The 20,941-nt window shown below is 34.6% G+C and overlaps 1 protein-coding gene across 2 annotated transcripts in view; it reads left to right on the forward strand.

Annotated features, from left to right (window-relative positions):
• Positions 1-20,941, forward strand: part of LARS1 (leucyl-tRNA synthetase 1) — a 55,180-nt gene that overhangs the window by 6,983 nt on the left and 27,256 nt on the right. For both annotated transcript variants that reach the window (XM_074212694.1, XM_074212695.1), the window contains 15 exons: positions 1,693-1,830; positions 3,342-3,503; positions 4,393-4,505; positions 7,240-7,303; positions 8,912-8,979; positions 9,106-9,331; positions 12,763-12,850; positions 12,982-13,058; positions 15,534-15,587; positions 16,467-16,607; positions 17,873-17,950; positions 19,019-19,104; positions 19,199-19,264; positions 19,376-19,458; positions 20,048-20,186. In XM_074212694.1, coding sequence (XP_074068795.1) covers positions 1,693-1,830; positions 3,342-3,503; positions 4,393-4,505; positions 7,240-7,303; positions 8,912-8,979; positions 9,106-9,331; positions 12,763-12,850; positions 12,982-13,058; positions 15,534-15,587; positions 16,467-16,607; positions 17,873-17,950; positions 19,019-19,104; positions 19,199-19,264; positions 19,376-19,458; positions 20,048-20,186 — 1,583 coding nt within the window. The remainder of the gene's footprint in view (positions 1-1,692; positions 1,831-3,341; positions 3,504-4,392; positions 4,506-7,239; positions 7,304-8,911; positions 8,980-9,105; positions 9,332-12,762; positions 12,851-12,981; positions 13,059-15,533; positions 15,588-16,466; positions 16,608-17,872; positions 17,951-19,018; positions 19,105-19,198; positions 19,265-19,375; positions 19,459-20,047; positions 20,187-20,941) is intronic.

A 20,941-nucleotide genomic window follows, 5' to 3' on the forward strand; every position in this document is an offset into this window, starting at 1 on the left:
AATACTTACTTTAAAATAACATTAGGAAAAAGTGTATATACAATTTGGGGCTCTCTGCAATGGAGAATACCATCAGTATCCGGAGAAATAACTGTGGAGTTTGAGCAAAGACCAAGGACTATTACCTTAAATTTAGGGGGGGGAAAAATTGATATCTTACTTTCTGATCTTGCTATCTCTCTTTTTAAAAATTAATTAATTAAAATTGTTTTTAAGTTTTTGCTAGGCAATGGGGTTAAGCGGCTTGTCCAAGGCCACACAGTGTAAGTGTCTGAGGCCAGATTTGAACTCAGTACTCCTGACTCCAGAGCTGGTGCTCTATCCACTGCACCACCTAGCTGCCCCTGATCTTACTATCTCTTATACTTTGTTTTTTTCCTTAAGGATACGATTTCTCTCTCATCGCATCCAATTTGGATCAATGTATACCATGGAAACAATGTAAAGATGGACAAATTGCCTTCTGTGGGGGGCAGGGAAGTAAGATTAGGGGAAAAATTGTAAAACTCAAAATAAATAAAATCTTTAATAAAAAGTAAAAAGAAAAATAGGGACAGCTAGATGGTGTGGTGGATTGAGCACCAGTCCTGGAGCCAGGAGGACCCGAGTTCAAATTTGACCTCAGTCACTTACTAATTACCTAGCTGTGAGACTTTGGACAAGTCACTTAACCCTATTGCCTTGCAAAAAACCAAAAAAAGAAGAAAAAAGAAAAATGGCACAGATATACTTGCTTGACTCAGGGTTGCCACAAACCTTCAATATCCAAACAAAACTGTGAATTACAAAAAAGCAAAATACAGTAAAACAAGATATGTCTCTATAGATTTGGTTAGAGCTAGCATTTTTTCTTAATTTTCTTAAGGACAATTTTTCATTCCTTAAAAACACTTCAGATATAATGGGTTGAGTCTAAATGTAGTGGTTACAGTATTATCAGTGATTATAATAGATGGTGTAAGACCTAAGGAAAAGTGTATAATAATTTTTAGGCATACCAAGTTATGTGTGTATATAAAGTGTGACTTTAACAGTATAATGGAAGTCAAAGGGAAAGAAGAGCCCTAAGCTGAAATGTACCTTAGTGACCATATGAAGTACACCGTTCCTCAACAATTTCCACTTATAGAAGAGGACCCAAGGCCAGAGTAGTAAATTTAATTTCCCCACATTTCTGAGCAAAATTATTGTTGAAACTAGAAATCAGATCTTGTGTTAACTAGTCTTATCATCCTTCACTTCAAGAATTTGTGATTGTGTTGGTGTTTTAGCTTCATGCTACCAATCACAACTCTTTAAGATCTCCAGCTGAACTTGGCATGCATGGCCTTTGAGGACTCAGGGATACTTCTACACTATGGGTAGCCTTCAGAGGGGTGGCTAGTCCATCACAAATGATACTGGTGTTACTAGAGTTTGGTTACCATAGAAAATTTCTGATTCTTCTTATGATTTTAAATTGGTAATGATTCCTAAGGAGGCAAGATTTTAGGACACAACAGTTAGGAAATCTGATATTAGCTATGTTTAAAATTTAGTGCCCTGCATTTAAATTATTTGAGAATATTAGAGCCATTTAAATTTTAGAATGTGTGAAATACGAATATCCCAGAATGAAAATGAACACAAAGGCAACATGAATCTGAATTACTTCTTTCCTGACTTTTGAAGTTCAATGTCATTTATTTTGAGGCATGTGCTGATAAGTTGAAAAGAGAAATAGAGTTGTATGGTTGCCCTCCTGAATTCCCAGATGAAGAAGAAGAAGAAGAGGATGTTACTGCAAAAAAAGAAGAGCTCATTATCAAGGATAAGGCAAAAGGAAAAAAGGTACAATAAACTGAGTCTCTAGTTTTACTGGTAGACATACATTAATATGAGTAGCTTGTTAGTTTATGTCTCCAAGATATAAATAGCTAATTGCTTACATTTATATTGCACTTTAAAGTTTGCTAAGCATATTACATATATCATCTCAATTGATTAAATGTACATTGAGTCTGATTACTTTTCCTTATAATCTAAGTTCTTTAAAAACACAGATTCTTTTTGCATCAATCCCATGATATTTTTGAATTGGCTTCCTGATTAGAATGTTGGAGAAGCTGGGGTGGCCTTTCATTTATTGACAGATATAAAAGTAGACTGGAGAGAGGACTTCTTCAAATGATTTCTTATAACTAAAAAAGGGTTGATGAGATTAGAGGAAGTAGATGCCAATGCTCTGGGATTTTGCCTTATATCTGTGGCTGGTAGTATTTTATTGTTGGTAATGAAAATTCTTTGTTAGTGGTTCTAACTAAAGAAACATAATGCTTAGTGCTAAGTATCTTGAGCAGGAGAATGTATCAGCTCAAATTGATCTACCCTAATTAATAACTTTTTTTTTTGTGCAAGGCCAATGGGGTTAAGTGGCTTGCCCAAGGCCACACGGCTAGGTAATTATTAAGTGTCTGAGACCGGATTTGAACCCAGGTACTCCTGACTCCAGGGCCGGTGCTCTATCCGCTGCGCCACCTAGCCGCCCCTAATAACTTTCTTTTGACAAATCAAACTTTTTTGGGAGGGGGTTCCTTTTAAAATAAAAAGCTAATACTTAATTTATTTAAATAATTATAATTCTGAAACATGTTTTAGTGATCCTAATTGTGGGAATGAGCAGGCTAAACTTTACAGCTTTCCGTATTTGGGCAGAATAAGATAAAGATACATTTTTTTGGAAGTATAACTTTAAAGATTTCGTTTTCATACCATTTATTTAGCCATCTAGTACCTGGGCATAGATCAATTTATGTTTTATTCTCCCAACAGTTGACACTCCAAATATGATATGAAATTCCAATGATATTGATCATCTCTTTGCAGGCATTTCATTAAGGGAATGTTTCATAGTCTCCCTGCTAGACTGTCACTTTTATGAATGCAAAGATTATGTTTTAATAGCCTTAGATTCCTCCTCAGTACCCAGCATGGTGATTTATACTGCCAAGGTGCATTTACAATGAATATTGAATGAATGATGATAATTTTCTTGTTTACTTTGGAAAGAAAGAATTTGGAAAAAATTGCCTCTCAAAAATGAAACAAAATTAGGAGATAAGAGAAGTGGTGGAAAGCAGTTACTAAGGTATATTTAATTGGTCAGTTGTCCACCTTCATTACCATAGAACTCTTGAAATCAGACTTAAGAGCAGCAGTTTGCTTATTTTATCTATTGGAAGATGTAAAGAAGTTCATTATTTGATGGTAATGGCCTGAAGACTGATATTTCTGAAGTGAAGACTATTGAGAAATGTACTTGTTCTTTTGTGGTATTGCTGATTTTTGGTTGTTGCTCCTAGAGTAAAGCTGCTGCCAAGACTGGATCTTCCAAGTACCAGTGGGGAATCATGAAATCTCTTGGCCTGACTGATGAAGAAATAGTGAATTTTTCTGAGGCTGAACATTGGCTTGATTATTTTCCACCACTGGCTATTCAGGATCTAAAGAGAATGGGTCTGAAGGTATTTTCCCTCCTGAATCTAGAAATACTACTTTTAGTAAAGAAAATTCTTATTGTTGATGGTATATAATATTTGGTTCAACTGTCTATTTAGAAATATAAAGATATTAATGAATGTGACCTCTTATTGTTAAGAGATTAGAAGCTTTATAACTAGCTACCCAATTAACAGTGGGGAAGTTTATAATAGAGAATAACTAATGTATTGTAGTATTAGTGTGCACATTTATGTGATTATAAGAAAGAATGAATATTTTAATTAATATTTTGGAAGACCACTTCTATATATAAAGTCGATTTAAATGCTTTTAAGCATATTACAGTCTCTGGGTCCTGATAGTCCTTATGGAAATGTATGGAAATGAGTGAATGTTAGAATACTACATTTCCATAGCATTTCTAAAACCATGGTACAAATTTTTTTCTCTTTATTAAAGAACAAGTAGGGGCGGCTAGGTGGCTCAGCGGATAGAGCACCGGCCCTGGAGTCAGGAGTACCTGGGTTCAAATCCGGTCTCAGACACTTAATAATTACCTAGCCGTGTGGCCTTGGGCAGGTCACTTAACCCCATTTGCCTTGCAAAAACCTTAAAAAAAAAAAGAACAAGGGGGCGGCTAGGTGACGCAGCAGATAGAGCACCGGCCCTGGAGTCAGGAGTACCTGGGTTCAAATTTGGCCTCAGACACTTAATAATTACCTAGCCGTGTGGCCTAGGGCAAGCCACTTAAACCCATTGCCTTGAAAAAGTTTAAAAAAAAAAAAGAACAGGTATACAGTTAGGTAAGAAAATAAAATTTCAAGAGATCAAATGAAGTAATTGCTATAGTGGCAGAGACATTAATTGATCCTTTACACCGTAATATTCTTGGATTTTCTTTTTTCCTTACAGGTAGACTGGCGACGTTCTTTCATCACCACTGATGTTAATCCTTACTATGATTCATTTGTTAAGTGGCAATTTTTGACATTAAGGGAAAGAAACAAAATTAAGTTTGGAAAGAGGTGAGTATCATGTTCATTATAATTTCTTTTTTTTTGCAAGACAGTGGGGTTAAGTGACCTGCCCAAGGCCACACGGCTAGGTAATTATTAAGTGTCTGAGGCCAAATTTGAACCCAGGTACTCCTGACTCCAGGGCCGGTGCTCTATCCGCTGCGCCACCTAGCCGCCCCCTCATTATAATTTCTATGATGTTGAGGAAAAAGTGTCATGTGTATCCTGCTTTATAAGTCAGCACTATACATTTTTCTATACCATTTGCAGTCTCCTTTCCATCTTTAGATTTCCCCCTTCTCAACCGCATTCTCTTCTACCCAATCTTCTTGTGAATCCCTATTGTTAAATATCTTTCTGAGATGCCTGATCCTTTTCTGAATGTTTCTGCCAAGTTCTAGCAGAATATTCAGTCAGGCCTATTGAAAACCATACTCTTTTTTTTTTTTAGGTTTTTTTGCAAGGCAATGGGGTTAAGTGGCTTGCCCAAGGCCACATGGCTAGGTAATTATTAAGTGTCTGAGACCGGATTTGAACCCAGGTACTCCTGACTTCAGGGCCGGTGCTCTATCCACTACGCCACCTAGCCACCCCTAGGATCTTAACCTAAAAATTGTGATCACTATCTACTGCCATGAAGATGAGCAAATTCAATGTATTTTAGTTTGCATTTTTGTTCCAAAGTTAATTGTTTTTTTTATGTGCTTTTAAAAAATTTTAAACTTAAATACAGAATAAGAAAAAACCATTGTCATGTGCACAACAGAACATGAAAGGATTCATAATATAAAGCAATAAATTTACAATTAAGAAAACCTATATAATAAATACTATAGATTGTAGTCAAAATTGTTCATCTTTTCTTTGCTTCCTTGTTGGTTTTCTTCTATTTTCTGCTGTACACTGTTTACTGTGTTTTTTCTTCCCTTCTACTCCCCAAGATTATGATTGAGACATTCACACATCTATATATACCCATCTATATATATTTATACTCCTATATATATATACATATATATATATATACACATACACACTCTTATACACACATACACATATACATAAATACATATATACCTACGTATTCATAGATAGCTATGTTTAGTTTGTGTATATATATATATATATACATACACATACACACTCATATATATATATACATATATATATACATATATATACACACATACACACTCTTATACACACATACCCAGATACATACACATATACATAAATACATATATACCTACATATTCATAGATAGCTATATATTTAGTTTGTGTATCTCTTATTTTTATATTTCCTGAAAGCAACAACCCTTCTCACTCTTTTACTTGCTACCTTTCCCTTCTTTCCTTTACCTACTATTCTTCCATAAGTCCCTCCCTTACACACCATTTTATACCTCTCCTCCTTATTGATCTACACACCATTCTCTTTAACCCCTTATCATATTCCCTCACCAACTTAGTATCTCCTTCCCTATCCCCTCCTCTTATTTCATTCTGAATTTAAAAGAATACTCTAGATGAGAGTAGGTTTCCAGAACTACCAGCTCTCCTTCCCTAATGACACAATATCAGTTCTTCCTCTCACATCTTATTTGCATAAGATAACTTTCTAAAAAAAGATCTTTTTCTACACCATTTTGCTTTTAGAATCCCATTCTACTCAGTCTACCCCAATCTTTCCTTTGAACTATCCAATTACTAATAACAATCCCAGACATATGGTTTACATTTCCTTGTATGAATAGTAAATAGTTTGTCCTTATTGAGTACCTTGTGATTAGTCTTTGATGTTTACTTTATATTTCCCTTGTATCTTGTATGTAAAATTTTCCAAAGTTAATTTTTGAGATTTTTCCCTTGGCTTGCAACTGACCCTTAAATCTCCTGGTTTGCCCTAATATGGAATACCAAAAACTCTTTCCGAATCATTTCCCTGTTATTGTTTCCTATAATCTTTCAAAAATTCTCTACTTTTAGGTTGACTCCTTGATCTCAATTCTTGTGTTTCAAACTGAAAGTGGGAAAAAATGCAATTTCTCTTTGTTCCATTTACTGGGGAAAATAGAAGTAACTTAACCTATAAATGAAATAATATTCTTACCTATAAAATGAAAGATTGCTTATAAAATGAAAGGTTGAGCTAGATGATCTTTAAGATTGCTTCTGTATCTGATATTTACTAATGAAATTAGTAGTAGCTGATATTTAGATGATAACGTAAGTTTGGCACAGTACTTTAGATATTTATCTAGTTGAAAACCCATAGTAACCCTATGAGGTAGGTAATATTATTCCCATTTTGTAGATGAGAAAAATTGATGTCACATAACTAGTAGGTATTGGAGGCCTTGGTTTCCTTATTTATAGAATGAGTTCAGATTAGGTGATCTCTAAGGCTTTTCTCAGTTTCTCAATTTCAAATCTTTAAATGAAAACTCTTTACATTTTATGAACATCTTTATATTTCATATATTTCAGGATTCTTTGATTTCATCAAAGGAGACCAAGCTCATTAAATTTTTTTCTAATTATATCTCTGATGAAGACACAGACCTTAATTCAATATTCATTATTATAGAATTGTATACAAAGTATAATTAGTATAATTAATGAATATTAGCTTCAGGTCAGTAGTTAATAATTAGAAGTAACAGATTCAAAGTAAAATCTGACTATGAAAATGTAGTTTGACACTTTTAGCCAACTTATTTTTTCTGTTTTGTGTTTTATAGGTATTCAATTTATTCTCCAAAAGATGGACAGCCTTGTATGGATCATGACAGACAAACTGGTGAGGTAAATATTTTGCCCGTGGAACAATTGTGGGCCTAATCACAAGGCTTTCCAAACAAAACAAAAAACCTAAAACACCTGAATGGTGAAGGTCTTTAATGCCCTACCATCTTTATCTTGCTGGTGGTGTAGCAAATGATAAAAGTGATTTTGGGTCTATTCTTATCTGAGGTATCAGGTAAGATTTGTTTCCCACAGTTGTCACTACATTTTCTTTAGAGAATGTTAGGTTATAGAGAAGAGCAGAAAAGTTAGAATGAGGCTAATTGAAGTTGTGAGGGGACATCCTTAATATTTATACATATTTCCCTGATAGTGCTTTATTTTCAGAGTTCTTCCAAACATTTAGGATAATAACCTGCATGTAGGATCTATTAATGGAAATATTCTTATTTTATAGATGAGAAAATTAAGGCACAATAAGTTTAAGTATACCTTAACTAAGAGTATATACTAAATCACAACAGTGCTAGGATCTGACCATTTTTCTGACTTTTGATACCATCAATTTGTGGTACTCATTTAGATATTATAAATTTATTGGCTTATTGGATAGTGATTGACAGCAGAGTAATTAAAAAAATTTCTTCAATTCTGATATACCTGCTAACATGCATTTATATGTGTATACACATATAAATACATCAGTTCTCTTAATTTTCCAAATATTATTATATACACAAGGTATATTTACCTTATTGTTTTCCTCAAGTAGGATCGGCAGACTGCTTGTAGAATCTTTTTTTTTTTTTAAGGCTTTTGCAAGGCAAATGGGGTTAAGTGGCTTGCCCAAGACCACACAGCTAGGTGATTATTAAATGTATGAGGCCGGATTTGAACTCAGGTCCTCCTGACTCCAGGGCGGGTGCTCTATCCACTACACTACCCAGCCGTCCCTTGCTCCTAGAATCTTAATTATAAGAATAAATTCTTCAAACTGCTAAGAATCCATTTAAGATGTTTGAGAGAAGAGTCAGAAGAATTTGTCAAGATCCTACTACATTCCAGGAACTGTGAAAGGCTCTACCAACCAAAATGGCATTGCACTTGGGGTACTTTCATTCATTTGGGAGAAATAGCATGGGTACATATATACAAGCACTAAATCCTTCTGAAATAATTCCAGAGAAATGGCTTTTATGCTTAAAGGCTCCAGTATTCACTGGGGAGAATTAGGAATGGCTTCCTATTGGAAGGTAGTACTTGGCCTGAGTTTGAAGGGAAATACAGAGTCTTCCTTCCTAGTGGAGGTGAGGCTGGACTAGATTCCAGACATATCATGGAGGACTCTATGCAAAGGTGCAGAGGTGGGAGATGGAATGTTGAGAGTGAGGAGCAGCCATAAGAAGGCCACTTTGCTTATATTGTACAGTGTGTGAAGGTCAGTAATATGTCATAAAGTCATAAAGGTAGGTTGTAAGTAGCTTTAAATTCCAAACAGAGGAGCTTCTATCTGATTTTAGAGATAATGGAGAACCATTGGAATATACTGAACAGGAAGTGACATGGTCAGACTTCTGATTTAGAAATATCACTTTGGTGGCTATGTAGATTAGTGTTCTATATTTACTAAAAATACCCAGTTTTACTGAAATTCTTTTGTTTATTTAGGGTGTTGGACCTCAAGAATATACGTTAATAAAAATGAAAGTGATTGAACCTTACCCCTCTAAACTCAGGTAGGATAAGCAAGAAGTAAAGGGGTCCTAGAAGTTTTGATTAAACATTCAGTATATTCCACATTTAATGATCTTTTTATTATCAATATTTAAATTATTTAATGTTCTTTTAATTATTCTTCACAGTGGTCTGAAAGGGAAAAACATCTTTTTAGTGGCTGCTACTCTTAGACCTGAGACCATGTTTGGACAGACTAACTGTTGGGTTCGACCTGATATGAAATACATTGGATTTGAGACTGCAAATGGTGATATTTTCATCTGTACCCAAAGAGCTGCTAGGAACATGTCTTACCAGGGCTTTACCAAGAACAATGGAGTGGTACCTGTTGTCAAGGAATTGATGGGAGAGGTGAATATGGGAGCAGATCCTTTCTACCTCAGTGCCTTAGTTTGGGGAAAACGTATAACTGTGAGAGATAATATTTGCAATACTGTATACTTAAGTTCATTAAATATTTGTTGAGTACTGAGTGGAAAAAAGATATCCTCAAGAGATTTAACATTTGCATTAGCTATTACTTCAATATTTGAATAGTCTCAACTGCCATCTTTGTATAGAAGCATATTTTTTTTTAACATGAAAATTTATTTACTCTTGACAGTGACATCATACAGTTTTTATAGGCTTTCCTTATCAAGTTAATACAAAGTTAGAATAGAAAGACTAATAACTTTCATAACCTTAGAGTAGATTCTGGAGTTATTACTGATAATCTGAGTTTTGTGACCAAATCCAGAATCCAAAATTTCATCTGTTTACTGAATAAAGTTTAGGTTTTCATCATTCCATCAGCAGAGCAATGGTTTCTTTTTTTTAAACTATTCTTAATTAATTGAACTCTTAACTCAGTTTTTGCTGATAAAATCAGACTGCTTTGCTTCCACATCAAAACAATTCTCTTTGCATGGGATGGTTCTCCATGGCGTAGACTTCAGGGAAATGTCTAGTGGGCTTTTTTTTGTACTTTTTTCATGACACTTTTGATTCTCTTCTATGGCTACAGAATTTTCTTGTTCTTGGAAACACTTGATCCTTTCTTGGATTGATGGTTTGAGACCTGAGAGAAAAATACAAATCTCTTGTTCTTAGTTGTGTTTGTGTGCCCATTGTCTTTTATATCCACACTTTAGCACCAGCATTTTGTCTTTGTTACTCTCTTAAGTGTTGCTTCTTTATCGCTAAAATAATTTTATTTTCATTTTACTCTTTAAAAATCTTTTTTCCAAATATATCCCTCCCTCTTCTACCCATCAAAGATTTGTTTCCTTGAAACAAAGAATAAAAAAGAAAAAAAAGTAATTCAGTGTAGCTAGCAACGTATCATCTGTGTCTGATAGTATATCCATCATTACATTCCCATAGTCCTACCTTCTCAAAGGAGGGAGGGTAGGGGCTGGAGTGTGATGGCAATGAGGGTGAGTGTCTTTCTTATATTTTCATTAAAGGCTAGACTTGATCATTTTAATTATACTATGTTTAGCTACATTTTTTTTTTCTTAAATTTACATTTTGTCATTGTACTTATTATTTTCTTGGTTTTATTTACCTTACTTCACATCATATAAATTTTTCCATGCTACTCTGTATTTATCATTTGTTATAGTATAGTAAAAATAATTCCCATCAGCAAAGCACACCACACACCACAATTTTTTTTGTCATTCACCAATTTATGAGCATCTATTTTATTTACTCTTTTATGCTCATAAAAAGAGTGCTGCTATAAATTTTTAAATATCAGACTTTTCTTTTCCTCCTTGAGACACTGTGTCATAGCTAGGTTAAAGATAAAAAAATACTGTCTTTGAAGTTACTTTCCAGAATTGTTGAAGCATCTCACAGATTCATCCACAGTGCATTTTTATGTTCCCGTCTTTCCATAATCCCTTTAATCTTCCCATGTTTTGTCATCTTTGCTAATTTTTTTAGCTACATATATATTTTAAAAAAGTATAGTGGATAGAAGTGATTTATTGTCAGGAATGATCTGGGTTCAGTTCCTGACCCTGACAACAATTAGCCATGTGAGTATGAGTCTTGATTTTTCAGTTCTGTAGGCCTCTCTAGAACTACAAGTTACAGATGTGTGAATTGGAGTTTCTGCACTGAGAATTCCTTAGATTGAACAAATCATTGTTCTGAATTCCTCTTTTACATATTCTCTTCCTCTGGGGAAAAATGTGTTTAAAAGGAAAATTTGAGTGCAGAAACCATCTTGGCATTTGGAAGAATTTTATGGGGATTGAGCCAGTTCATTTTCTTTTTTGTTCTAATAGTTTATGATTTTAATTCCCTGTTCTTGTTATTTTTCTATTTAATTCAATTATTAAGTATAAAATAAAATAATAAAAATGCTGGCACCAGTTAAAGGATATATAAAGCTGCAACTCACTTAAGGATACATAGATACCTTTTTCTTTACTTTTCTATGCTGATAAAACTAACCTTGAGAAAAAAAAAGAATAACAAATTAATTAGTTCTGTAGAGCTTTTTGGGAAAGGAAGGCAAATGTCACATTAGTCCAATTTTTAACTCTTCATCAATGAGGTCAGGAAAATTGCTTGTTGAATGAATAAATTGCTATATTGTTAAAATAAAACTTAGATTTCAGTTTTATAATTTATAGCATTCATGCCATAAATCTATCAGTGATACTGCTAATGGATGGTTTTCACGTAGAGCTTATACTTTATTTCTACGGTTTTTTTTTTAGTTTTTGCAAGGCAATGGGGTTAAGTGGCTTGCCCAAGGTCACACAGCTAAGTAATTATTAAGTGTCTGAGACCAGATTTGAATTCAGGTACTCCTGACTCCAAGGCCAGTGCTCTATCCACTGCACCACCTAGCCGCCCCCATGTATTCCCACTTCTGAAAATTTAAAAAGAAAGTAGATTTAGTCATCATTCTAATATCTTTATTTTTAATGTGACATACTATAAAGGTCATTAAATCAGCATTCAGGGTTAATATTAAATCCCTGAATTTAAACTAGAAAGAAATTTCTAGATATATTAATGAATTTTATTCTATTAGTTTGAAGTTATTTTCTCTATAGCAGGACTGTCCAACCTTACTTTTTTTTTTTTGCAAGGCAAATGGAGTTAAATGGCTTGCCCAAGGCCACACAGCTAGGTAATTATTAAGTGTCTGAGACCGGATTTGAACCCAGGTAGTCCTGACTCCAGGGCTGGTGCTGTATCCACTGTGCCACCTAGCTGCCCCTGTTCACCCTTACTTTTAAAAGTTTTTATTGAAACCATAGACAGTATATTTTGATTTGCCATTTTAGTGAGAGCTCTGGGTAGCTGTGCTTTGTTTACTAAAGCATTTAGTAAACCCACAGGGGACCAAATAAAATCGCACTGCAGATTGCATTTTAGACAGCCCTGCTCTAAGGTTTAATTTGATACATATCAAGTTGATTATAACTAATAATTTTGTAGCTTGAGATAGAAATAGTAGTATAGTTAAATCACAGTTTTTTTTTAAGAATAGGCATTTATGTCACCTAATAGTAAATAGTTCTTTTATGATCATTTTGAAGTCAGTTAAATTTTCATACTCATACCCACACACATAGATATACCTACCCACTTTCTCATTCATTTTCTCTGACATTATTGTCTAAGCTTTACTTTACTTTTTATAACATACTTGTTTGTAATGATCTTTGGCAACTAGTTTGAAATGAGACTGGTTTAATAGAATACTGTTTACTATTTTATTATTAGAAAGAATGCATTTCTTTTGCTTTACATATTGCTTTTATCTTATGCAGGAAATTATTGGTGCAGCCCTTTCTGCACCCTTAACATCTTTCAAGGTGATCTATACTCTTCCTATGCTCACTATTAAGGAGGACAAAGGTAAAAAGAGTTTTGCTTGCTCAGTACTTTGTCTCACACACACACACACACACACGCACACGCACACGCACACATATTCTGGTTGTGGTATTTTGCTACTAGTTAATTCTGTGTTGTCCTTTTATCTTAAGGCACTGGTATTGTCACAAGTGTTCCTTCTGATTCTCCAGATGATATAGCTGCTTTCAGAGACTTAAAGAAAAAACAGGTCAGTGTTCTGCTTTTTTTGCTGAAGTTAAGGCTTACATTTCATTTTTGGTTTCTCATTATGTAGGTCATCAATGGGACTAATAAGTAAAGCTGCCAATCATTTTATATAACCCTATCCTTACCAATTTTAGATGGAATACTTCCCAAAATGGTTTTTCCCCCTCCTTTTAAACAAGGTTTATTGATGTCCTTTGTTTTTTAATGTACCAGTCATTTCTGGATATACTCTACTCCCAGCCCCTTGCCCCAAATGAATTTTCTTTGTAACAAAGAAAAACAGTTAAGCAAAACTAACTAATACAGTGACCCAGCCTGATATTTGACATTGTACCTCTGAAGGCAGAGTCAAGATGACAAGAGTAAGAGTTAGCAGTTTTTGCTTTTGCTCCTTCAGATCCTCCCCTCCAAATCCAATATGGAGTCTCAGACTGACTTGTGAGTGAGAAAACAAAGAGGAAAACATTGTGCCCATCTTAGTTCTTTGACTCCGCTGAAAAGAGATACGCTTTATTCACTGTTCTCTTGGACTATGATTGGCTATTGCCATTACTCAGTTTGGTTTCCTTTTAGAATTTTTTTATGTTTTTTTGTTATTATATTCATAGTGTACCTGCTTTTGAAAAGTTCCCGTTTGAAACTTTTTGCTTTTATCTTTAAGATATTGTAATGTTACTCTTGAAGATTTTCATTTTAAATTCTTGGTTATTATAATTATACTGTTTGTTGACTAGTTAGAGAATTGTTTTGTTTTAAGAAAAGCTTTCCTCATGGAAAGACTTGAACTTATGAAGGAAGAGGTTGTCCACCTTCAGAGAAACAGGATAAGTGGAAATAAGCATAGTAAGATCTTACATATATGTCTATAAATATATATGTATAAATGTATATGATAATAGATATCTATGAATACATATATATATGTACATACATTTATAGATAACATGCACATATGTGGGTGTATATTTATGTGCATGTATAAGCATGTGTGTATGCATGTATATATATATATATATATATCCATGCTTAATTGTTACTTGGAGGAAGGGAAAAATAAGTTAAAAAGTGAACATCAGGGAACAGAGAGCACAGAAGCAGAGAACAAAAGAAAGCCTACAGGAAAGCCAAAAAAAAAAAAGGAGTTTTGAATGCATTGTATAGTATTTATTATATAGACTTACTTGAAATGGAAATTTACTATTTTATATTTTTTCTTTTCTTAGTTTGTATTTAACTTTAAAGTAAAAAAAAAAAAGAACTATTAAAATGAAAAGAATGGCTTTGCTTAAATTGATGTGTTTCCTGGGCTTGATGAGTCCCCTTTCTCAGTTTTTTGGTGTTTTTCTGTTTGTTTTTTGTGTTGCTTTCCTTCCCCCTCCCCCCCGTTTTTTTTGAATTTTTGCAAGGTAGTGGGATTGAGTGACTTACCCAAGATCATACAGCTAAGTATTAAGTGTCTGAGACCAGATTTGAGCTCAGGTCATCCTGACTCCAGGGCTGGTGCTCTATCCACTATGGCACCTAGCTACTCCATTGTGTTGCTTTCCTTAGGAAATATTGGACTATTAAAATATCTTCCTAATTGGTTTTCTTGCTTCAAAGTTTCCAATTCATCTGACCCATCTGACATTGTGCTTTTCTAACCATGTTTTCCCTCTGTACAATAAACTCCAGTGGTTTCCTATTACCTTTACGATCAGATATCAGATCCTTTTTTGGACATCCATAGGTACTTCTCATTGTGTTCTCTACAATCCATCTACATTGCCCTGCTTGTTATTCCTCCCAACATTCAACTGCCTGTCTACATGTCTTTGTACTAACTGTCCCTCATGCTTGGCATGCCTTTCCTCCTCAATTTTGTCTCAAAAGATTTCTGGCTTTCTTCAAGACTCAGCTCAAGTGTCCCCTTCTGCAGAAAGCTTTTTTCCAGTCTCCCCAGTTGCTTGTACCTAATATCTACTCTGTGTGTGTGTGTGTGTGTGTGTGTGTGTGTGTGTGTGTGTGTTTCTATTTCAACACTTCCCAAAGACCTTTTCAGGGGATCAATGAGGTCAAAACTTTTCATAGAAATTCTAAGACATTTTAATTTCTAATAGTGAAAATATCAATAGTTATAACTTATCTAAATGGAAACTCTTGGGAAAGAAGTCCTCAATAATTTTTAAGAATATAGAGGGTCTAAAAAGTTTGAGAACTACTATTGTCTTAAACATAGAGTCTGCCCCTTTAAGAGCAGAATCTCCTTGAAAGCAAACTCGTTTCAGTTTTTCTTTATATTCCCAGTACTTAACACAGTGCCTGGAACATATTTAGTAAGTGCTTAATCAACCCTTGTTGGGTGAGTGACTAGGAAATCATGAGCAAAAAAGTTAGTATAAAAAAAAATCTACAATTTGCCTCTTCCCCATTAAGTTCATTGTACAAACTGAAAAATAGAATATATATTTTTTAACTTTCAAAAGTTTTTTTGTAGGCATTAAGAGCAAAGTATGGAATAAAAGATGAAATGGTCATGCCTTTTGAGCCGGTGAGTACATAAATGTAAAATAGTTAGGGTTTGTATGTTTTAGACAAGAAACTCATATGTCTCTTTGATCCAGATATTCAGTGAAGGGAGAAATAGCTAAAGAAAAGACAAAAATTTCTTAATAGGTTCCTGTAGTTTCAGTGATGCTAGAACTGGGGAGAAAGGAAAATCTAGAAGTTAAGAATTTTTATGTAACTCTTTTTTGCTATTATAATCAACTTCCTGACTTAAGTCAAAATTATGCCATATTACTTATTAATGCTTCAATGGAAATAAAACCACAACCTGCTTCATTTGTTTTGTATTTGTATTTTTTCATATGATTAAGTTTTCAGACTGGTGACTATACAAGCAAGAATTTTTTTTTTTTAGGTTTTTGCAAGGCAAATGGGGTTAAGTGGCTTGCCAAAGGCCAGACAGCCAGGTAATTATTAAGTGTCTGAGGTCAGATTTGAACTCAGGTACTCCTGACTCCAGGGCTGATGCTCTATCCACTGCACCACCTAGCCACTCCACATGCAAGAATTTAATTTCCTACATTTAAGTTTTAAGAAGAGACTCAAGATTTTTATTTATTATAAAACAAAACAAGTACAAATCTACAATGTTAGTTACTGACATTCTTTTGCCCTAGGGATTTAAGAGGAGCTGCAGGACCAGATAGAATAGTATAATGGAACTCTGGTGGTAGTTGTGGTACAAAAGCAGACAAAAGGACTTCTGGAATTATTTATCATATATTTTTAAAGTCATCTATTTTTGTAGTAGTAAATACCATCTGACATTACTTCCATTTCATTGAATGAGATTCAAAAAGACGATACATCACAAACCATTCCTGTCTTTATACCTTTTGAGCAAATTTCTTGTTTTGTGCAGGTGCCAATCATTGAAATCCCAGGTCTTGGGAATCTCTCTGCTCCACACATTTGTGATGAATTGAAAATTCAGAGCCAGAATGACCGAGAAAAACTTGCAGAAGCTAAGGAGCAATTGTATCTGAAAGGATTTTATGAAGGTGTAAGTCATAATCTTAATTTTCCATGTTTAGATTTTTTTCCATTTCTAATAGTATTTTAATTGGACTGAAAGAGACAGGAAAAAAAAGAGGCATATAGCAGGGAGTCCTTTTAGGAATTAGTGTTTTTTTCTTTAACAAAATTACGAAATATTAGGACTGAAGGGGACCTTAGAAATCAATTAATACAATTTCTCTTTTTACACAATAGGCACTTGCAGCCTCTAGGCATGGAGGGATTTACTCAACCTTGTTAAGTGTCAGAGCAAGGGTTGAAATATCAGTCATAGGATCAAAAATCTGCCCTCCAACAGTTTATTCTATCTGCAGTAACAGCATCTACACATAGAGATAAGTGACTGAAAGTAATTAGGTGGGGGGAGGGGGCACACTAGTATTGAACTGAATTGAGAAAGTCCTTGTGGAAGTAGAGATACTTGAACTGAATCTTGAAAGAGATTAGGGATTCTGACAGGAGAGGCATGAACACAGTCTGTGCAAAGGCATGGAGATGGATGGGAACTATAAAGAAGTACTATAAAGAGAGTGTCCTATATGGGAACAGTGTATAGATGATTTTGGTATATGTGAAGGGAGTAATGTGCCACAAGTCTGGAAAGGGAGGCTGAAGTCAGATTATGGAAGACATTTCCAATCTGAACCAGTGGACTTGTATTTTATTTTAGAGGCATTAGGGAACCCATGGAGATTTTTGAGCAGGGACATTATATATTTGGATTAATACTTTAGGCATATCAGTTTGGCAATTGTGAGAAGAGGAAAGACTTGTTTCAGGGAGACTAATTAGGAGATTGTACTAATCCAAGTTGAGAGCTGAATGAGGGTGACTTTGAGCAAAAAGAAGGAGATTGTTGTAATATTTAAGTTAATTAAAATAATATCTAATTCTTATTATTATGTTGAATAATATTCTTGTTACTTGGAGAATTTATTGAGTGGAGAGTTTGTGGTCCATCTGATCTCTTCTGTGTTTGCTACTTGACTAGCCTGTTTTCTTTTCTGGTTATACATGCTCTCAGTAATGCCTTTTATGCTTCTTCTTGTATATAAATTGTTGGTTATCTATCAGGCAACTTTTGACCTGTGAAACAGATCAAGAAATATAATTCGTTAATAATGAATTTAAATAAAAATGAGCTTTTTGACATTATATGGATCATAAAATCTCAGGTTTGGAAAGAAGGAACTGAGAAGGATGAATATCCCACCAAATTAACTTTTGACTTTATTTTTTCCTTGTCTTTAGATAATGTTGGTGGATGAATTCAAAGGGCAGAGGGTTCAAGATGTCAAGAAAACTATTCAGAAAAAGATGGTTGACAATGTAAGCAAGAAGTTAACCTGGGACACTTTGTCAGTTGCTTTATAGCTGTTTGCTTTCGTTGTTTGTAATTAATGATGATTTCTGCAGTAGGCCATAAAATCATGTTAAAGATGTCATTTTTATGTACTAGTGGCTTACTGTTAATTTAATTGGAAAATCAGTGAGCATCAGGAACTTACAATTAAAGCTAATAATATTTATAGTGAATAATATTAGACTACTTAAAATGGACCCCCTCTATAGTGACAGTGATCTTAGGTACTTACAGATCAGTAATGCTCCCCTGTCCCACTGTACTTCATTTTCTCCTCTTTTTCCTCCCCTTTGCATTGTTTTTTCTATCTGAATTGCATTATGAATTCTGAGTAGAAAATATGTAAATGGATTGTGGTATTGAATTTTATTAAAAAACCTGCCCTGACCAAATCAGTCTGGGGACAGAATACTTAGGTGAGAGTTTGTCTTTTGGGGAAAAACACATGGACAAGCCTCTAATGGACATTATTTATCACAGTTGTTGCCTCTGGAAAATAGATTCTAGCCATGCTCTAATCTTTGAGCAGCTGAGATTTTTTACTTAGCTTGCTTTAAGCTTCTCCAGAGGTAGGTCTACGCATTTAATCTCGTTTTCTTTTTACCCTTCTTTTGGGAAGATCAACTGAGATGAAGATCCTTTGCTTTGAGTGCTCTTGGGGATTAAAGTCTGGATAAGAAATGTATGTGTACTTCACAGCTATATTAGGAAGCATAATCTTCCAATCCAGGAGTTTGGTAAAAGCTATTCTTACTTCATTCTGAACTGACAAGGAATGTCCTAGAAATAGGGATGAAAGGAGAGAATAAATGGTCTGTATTGTACCTGCTTTAGAGTTTTGCTTATTCTTGAGCCTAATTGTGAAATGGAAGATCTGGTGATATCCCCCTTTCTGTAAAGGGATTGGGCTAGCATAATGGGAATCATAATGAAAATGGTGGAACAGTTTTTGAGAAAATTGAATTTTGTTTTGAGGCAGAATCTTAGCTTCAAAATGATAGCCCATATGTACTTTGAGTTCTCTTTTCTGCCAGGGGGATGCATTTATTTACATGGAGCCAGAAAAACAAGTGATCTCTAGATCTTCTGATGAATGTGTTGTGGCTCTTTGTGACCAGTGGTAAGTTCTTTTTCTAAGAGTGAGGAAACATTCCTCAGGCATTGGGATGCTACATTTGACACTTTCTCTTGAAATCGATTCATCCATTTGTTAGGTACTTGGATTATGGCGAGGAAAGCTGGAAAAATCACACCTCCCAGTGTTTACAAGATTTAGAGACGTAAGCCCTAAAAGAAAATAGATGATGTTGGAAAAAAGAGGAGAGGGGAGGGATGGAGGGAAGTAGGGTTTAAAGGTGAAGAGAAACAATCTTGTGATTTATTTTACTTAGCTTCTGTGATGAGACAAGAAGGAATTTCGAAGCTACTTTAGGTTGGCTACAGGAACATGCTTGCTCAAGAACATATGGATTAGGTAGGTAGCCTACGCAAATCTTTTTATAGATCCATGACTTTGACATGGATGCAAATGGTTGGAAATCACTTAATTATTCTGCCACCTAATAATATGCCTTCTTAAACTAGAAGTTGTGAATTAGAGGAAACCTAGATATTGTTATATTGACAGTATTTAGCTCCAGAGTTGGACCTCCTGGGGGTGGCTAGGTGGCGCAGTGGATAGAGTACTGCCCCTGGAGTCGGAAGGACCTGAGTTCAAATTTGGCCTCAGACACCTAATAATTATCTAGCTGTGTGACCTTGGGCAAGCCACTTAGCCCCATTGCTTTACTAAAAAAAAATCTCAAAACAACAACAACAAAAAATGCTATGTGACAGAATTGGGCCTCCTGTTTAATCCCCTAGATTGTAATTTTGTTTCCATGATCTGATTTTCATATGAAAAGAGATTTCAAAACATTTTCCCTCATTTTTCTCATTTGGAAATTCCCTGTTAAAAAGTGTATTTGAGATATTCTGGTTGTACAGTTCCCTAGGCAATATGTTTCTTAGCTTACTTGATTACTTAGTCTTGGATTATTATTTCTTCTTTGTTCCTCTTTTAGGTACTCGATTGCCTTGGGATGAACAGTGGCTGATTGAATCACTTTCTGATTCCACTATTTATATGGCCTTTTACACAGTTGCCCATTTGCTGCAAGGGGGAAACTTGCGTGGGCAAGCAGAATCTCCGTTAGGCATCAGGTTAGTTAACTAGTCCTGGAATCATAGAACTTATTTGTATTTATGTATAAATTTTTAGTAGTCAAAGTTGTGGGATGTATGGGTTTTTTTTTTTTTTTGAGATTATTTTTCACTGTCTTACTCAAGTGAGGTTATACATAGGCCTGATTGCACTACTGATAGGCAGAAAAACTTTGACTTGTTTCCAACCTGAGCAGTTTTGCCCCTCCTTAGTCAGTATGGTGATTGCTTTATTTGTAGGGTTCAACATATTAATGCCAGACTTATTAAGGACACCCAACTGACATTAATCCTTTGTCATCCTATAACTATCACGATGAACTGATTCAGTAGCAGGAATTACAATCACATGCCACCATATTTGGCAAAGATTTTTATTGAAATCAAAATGTAGTTATTGTATAACTAATTGCTTAACAAAGCTAGCTATATCTGGACCAGAGAGGCAGCATGTTACAGGTACTAGAGAGCTGGCAAGCCACTTAACCTCTGAGTTCCCCAGTCATTTTCCTAGATTATAAATTGCATAGAAGATGCCAGCTTGCATTGTTACAGGGAATTTCCTGTATCAATGATGTGACAGGTCTGATTTCCTCCTAGTTCCTGCCAAAAAAAAAATCTGGAACACAAAGTTTATTTAATGTTTTTGAAATGGTGCTTTTGTTTTTTTCATTATTATAATGAGCAAAAGAAAAAAATAGCATCTTATTTACTTTCTTCTGCTTTGAGCACTGTTAAGGAGGACATTTCCCACA

This window comes from Macrotis lagotis, chromosome 1 (genome assembly GCF_037893015.1).
Source record: "Macrotis lagotis isolate mMagLag1 chromosome 1, bilby.v1.9.chrom.fasta, whole genome shotgun sequence".
Classification (NCBI taxonomy): Eukaryota; Metazoa; Chordata; class Mammalia; order Peramelemorphia; family Peramelidae; genus Macrotis; species Macrotis lagotis.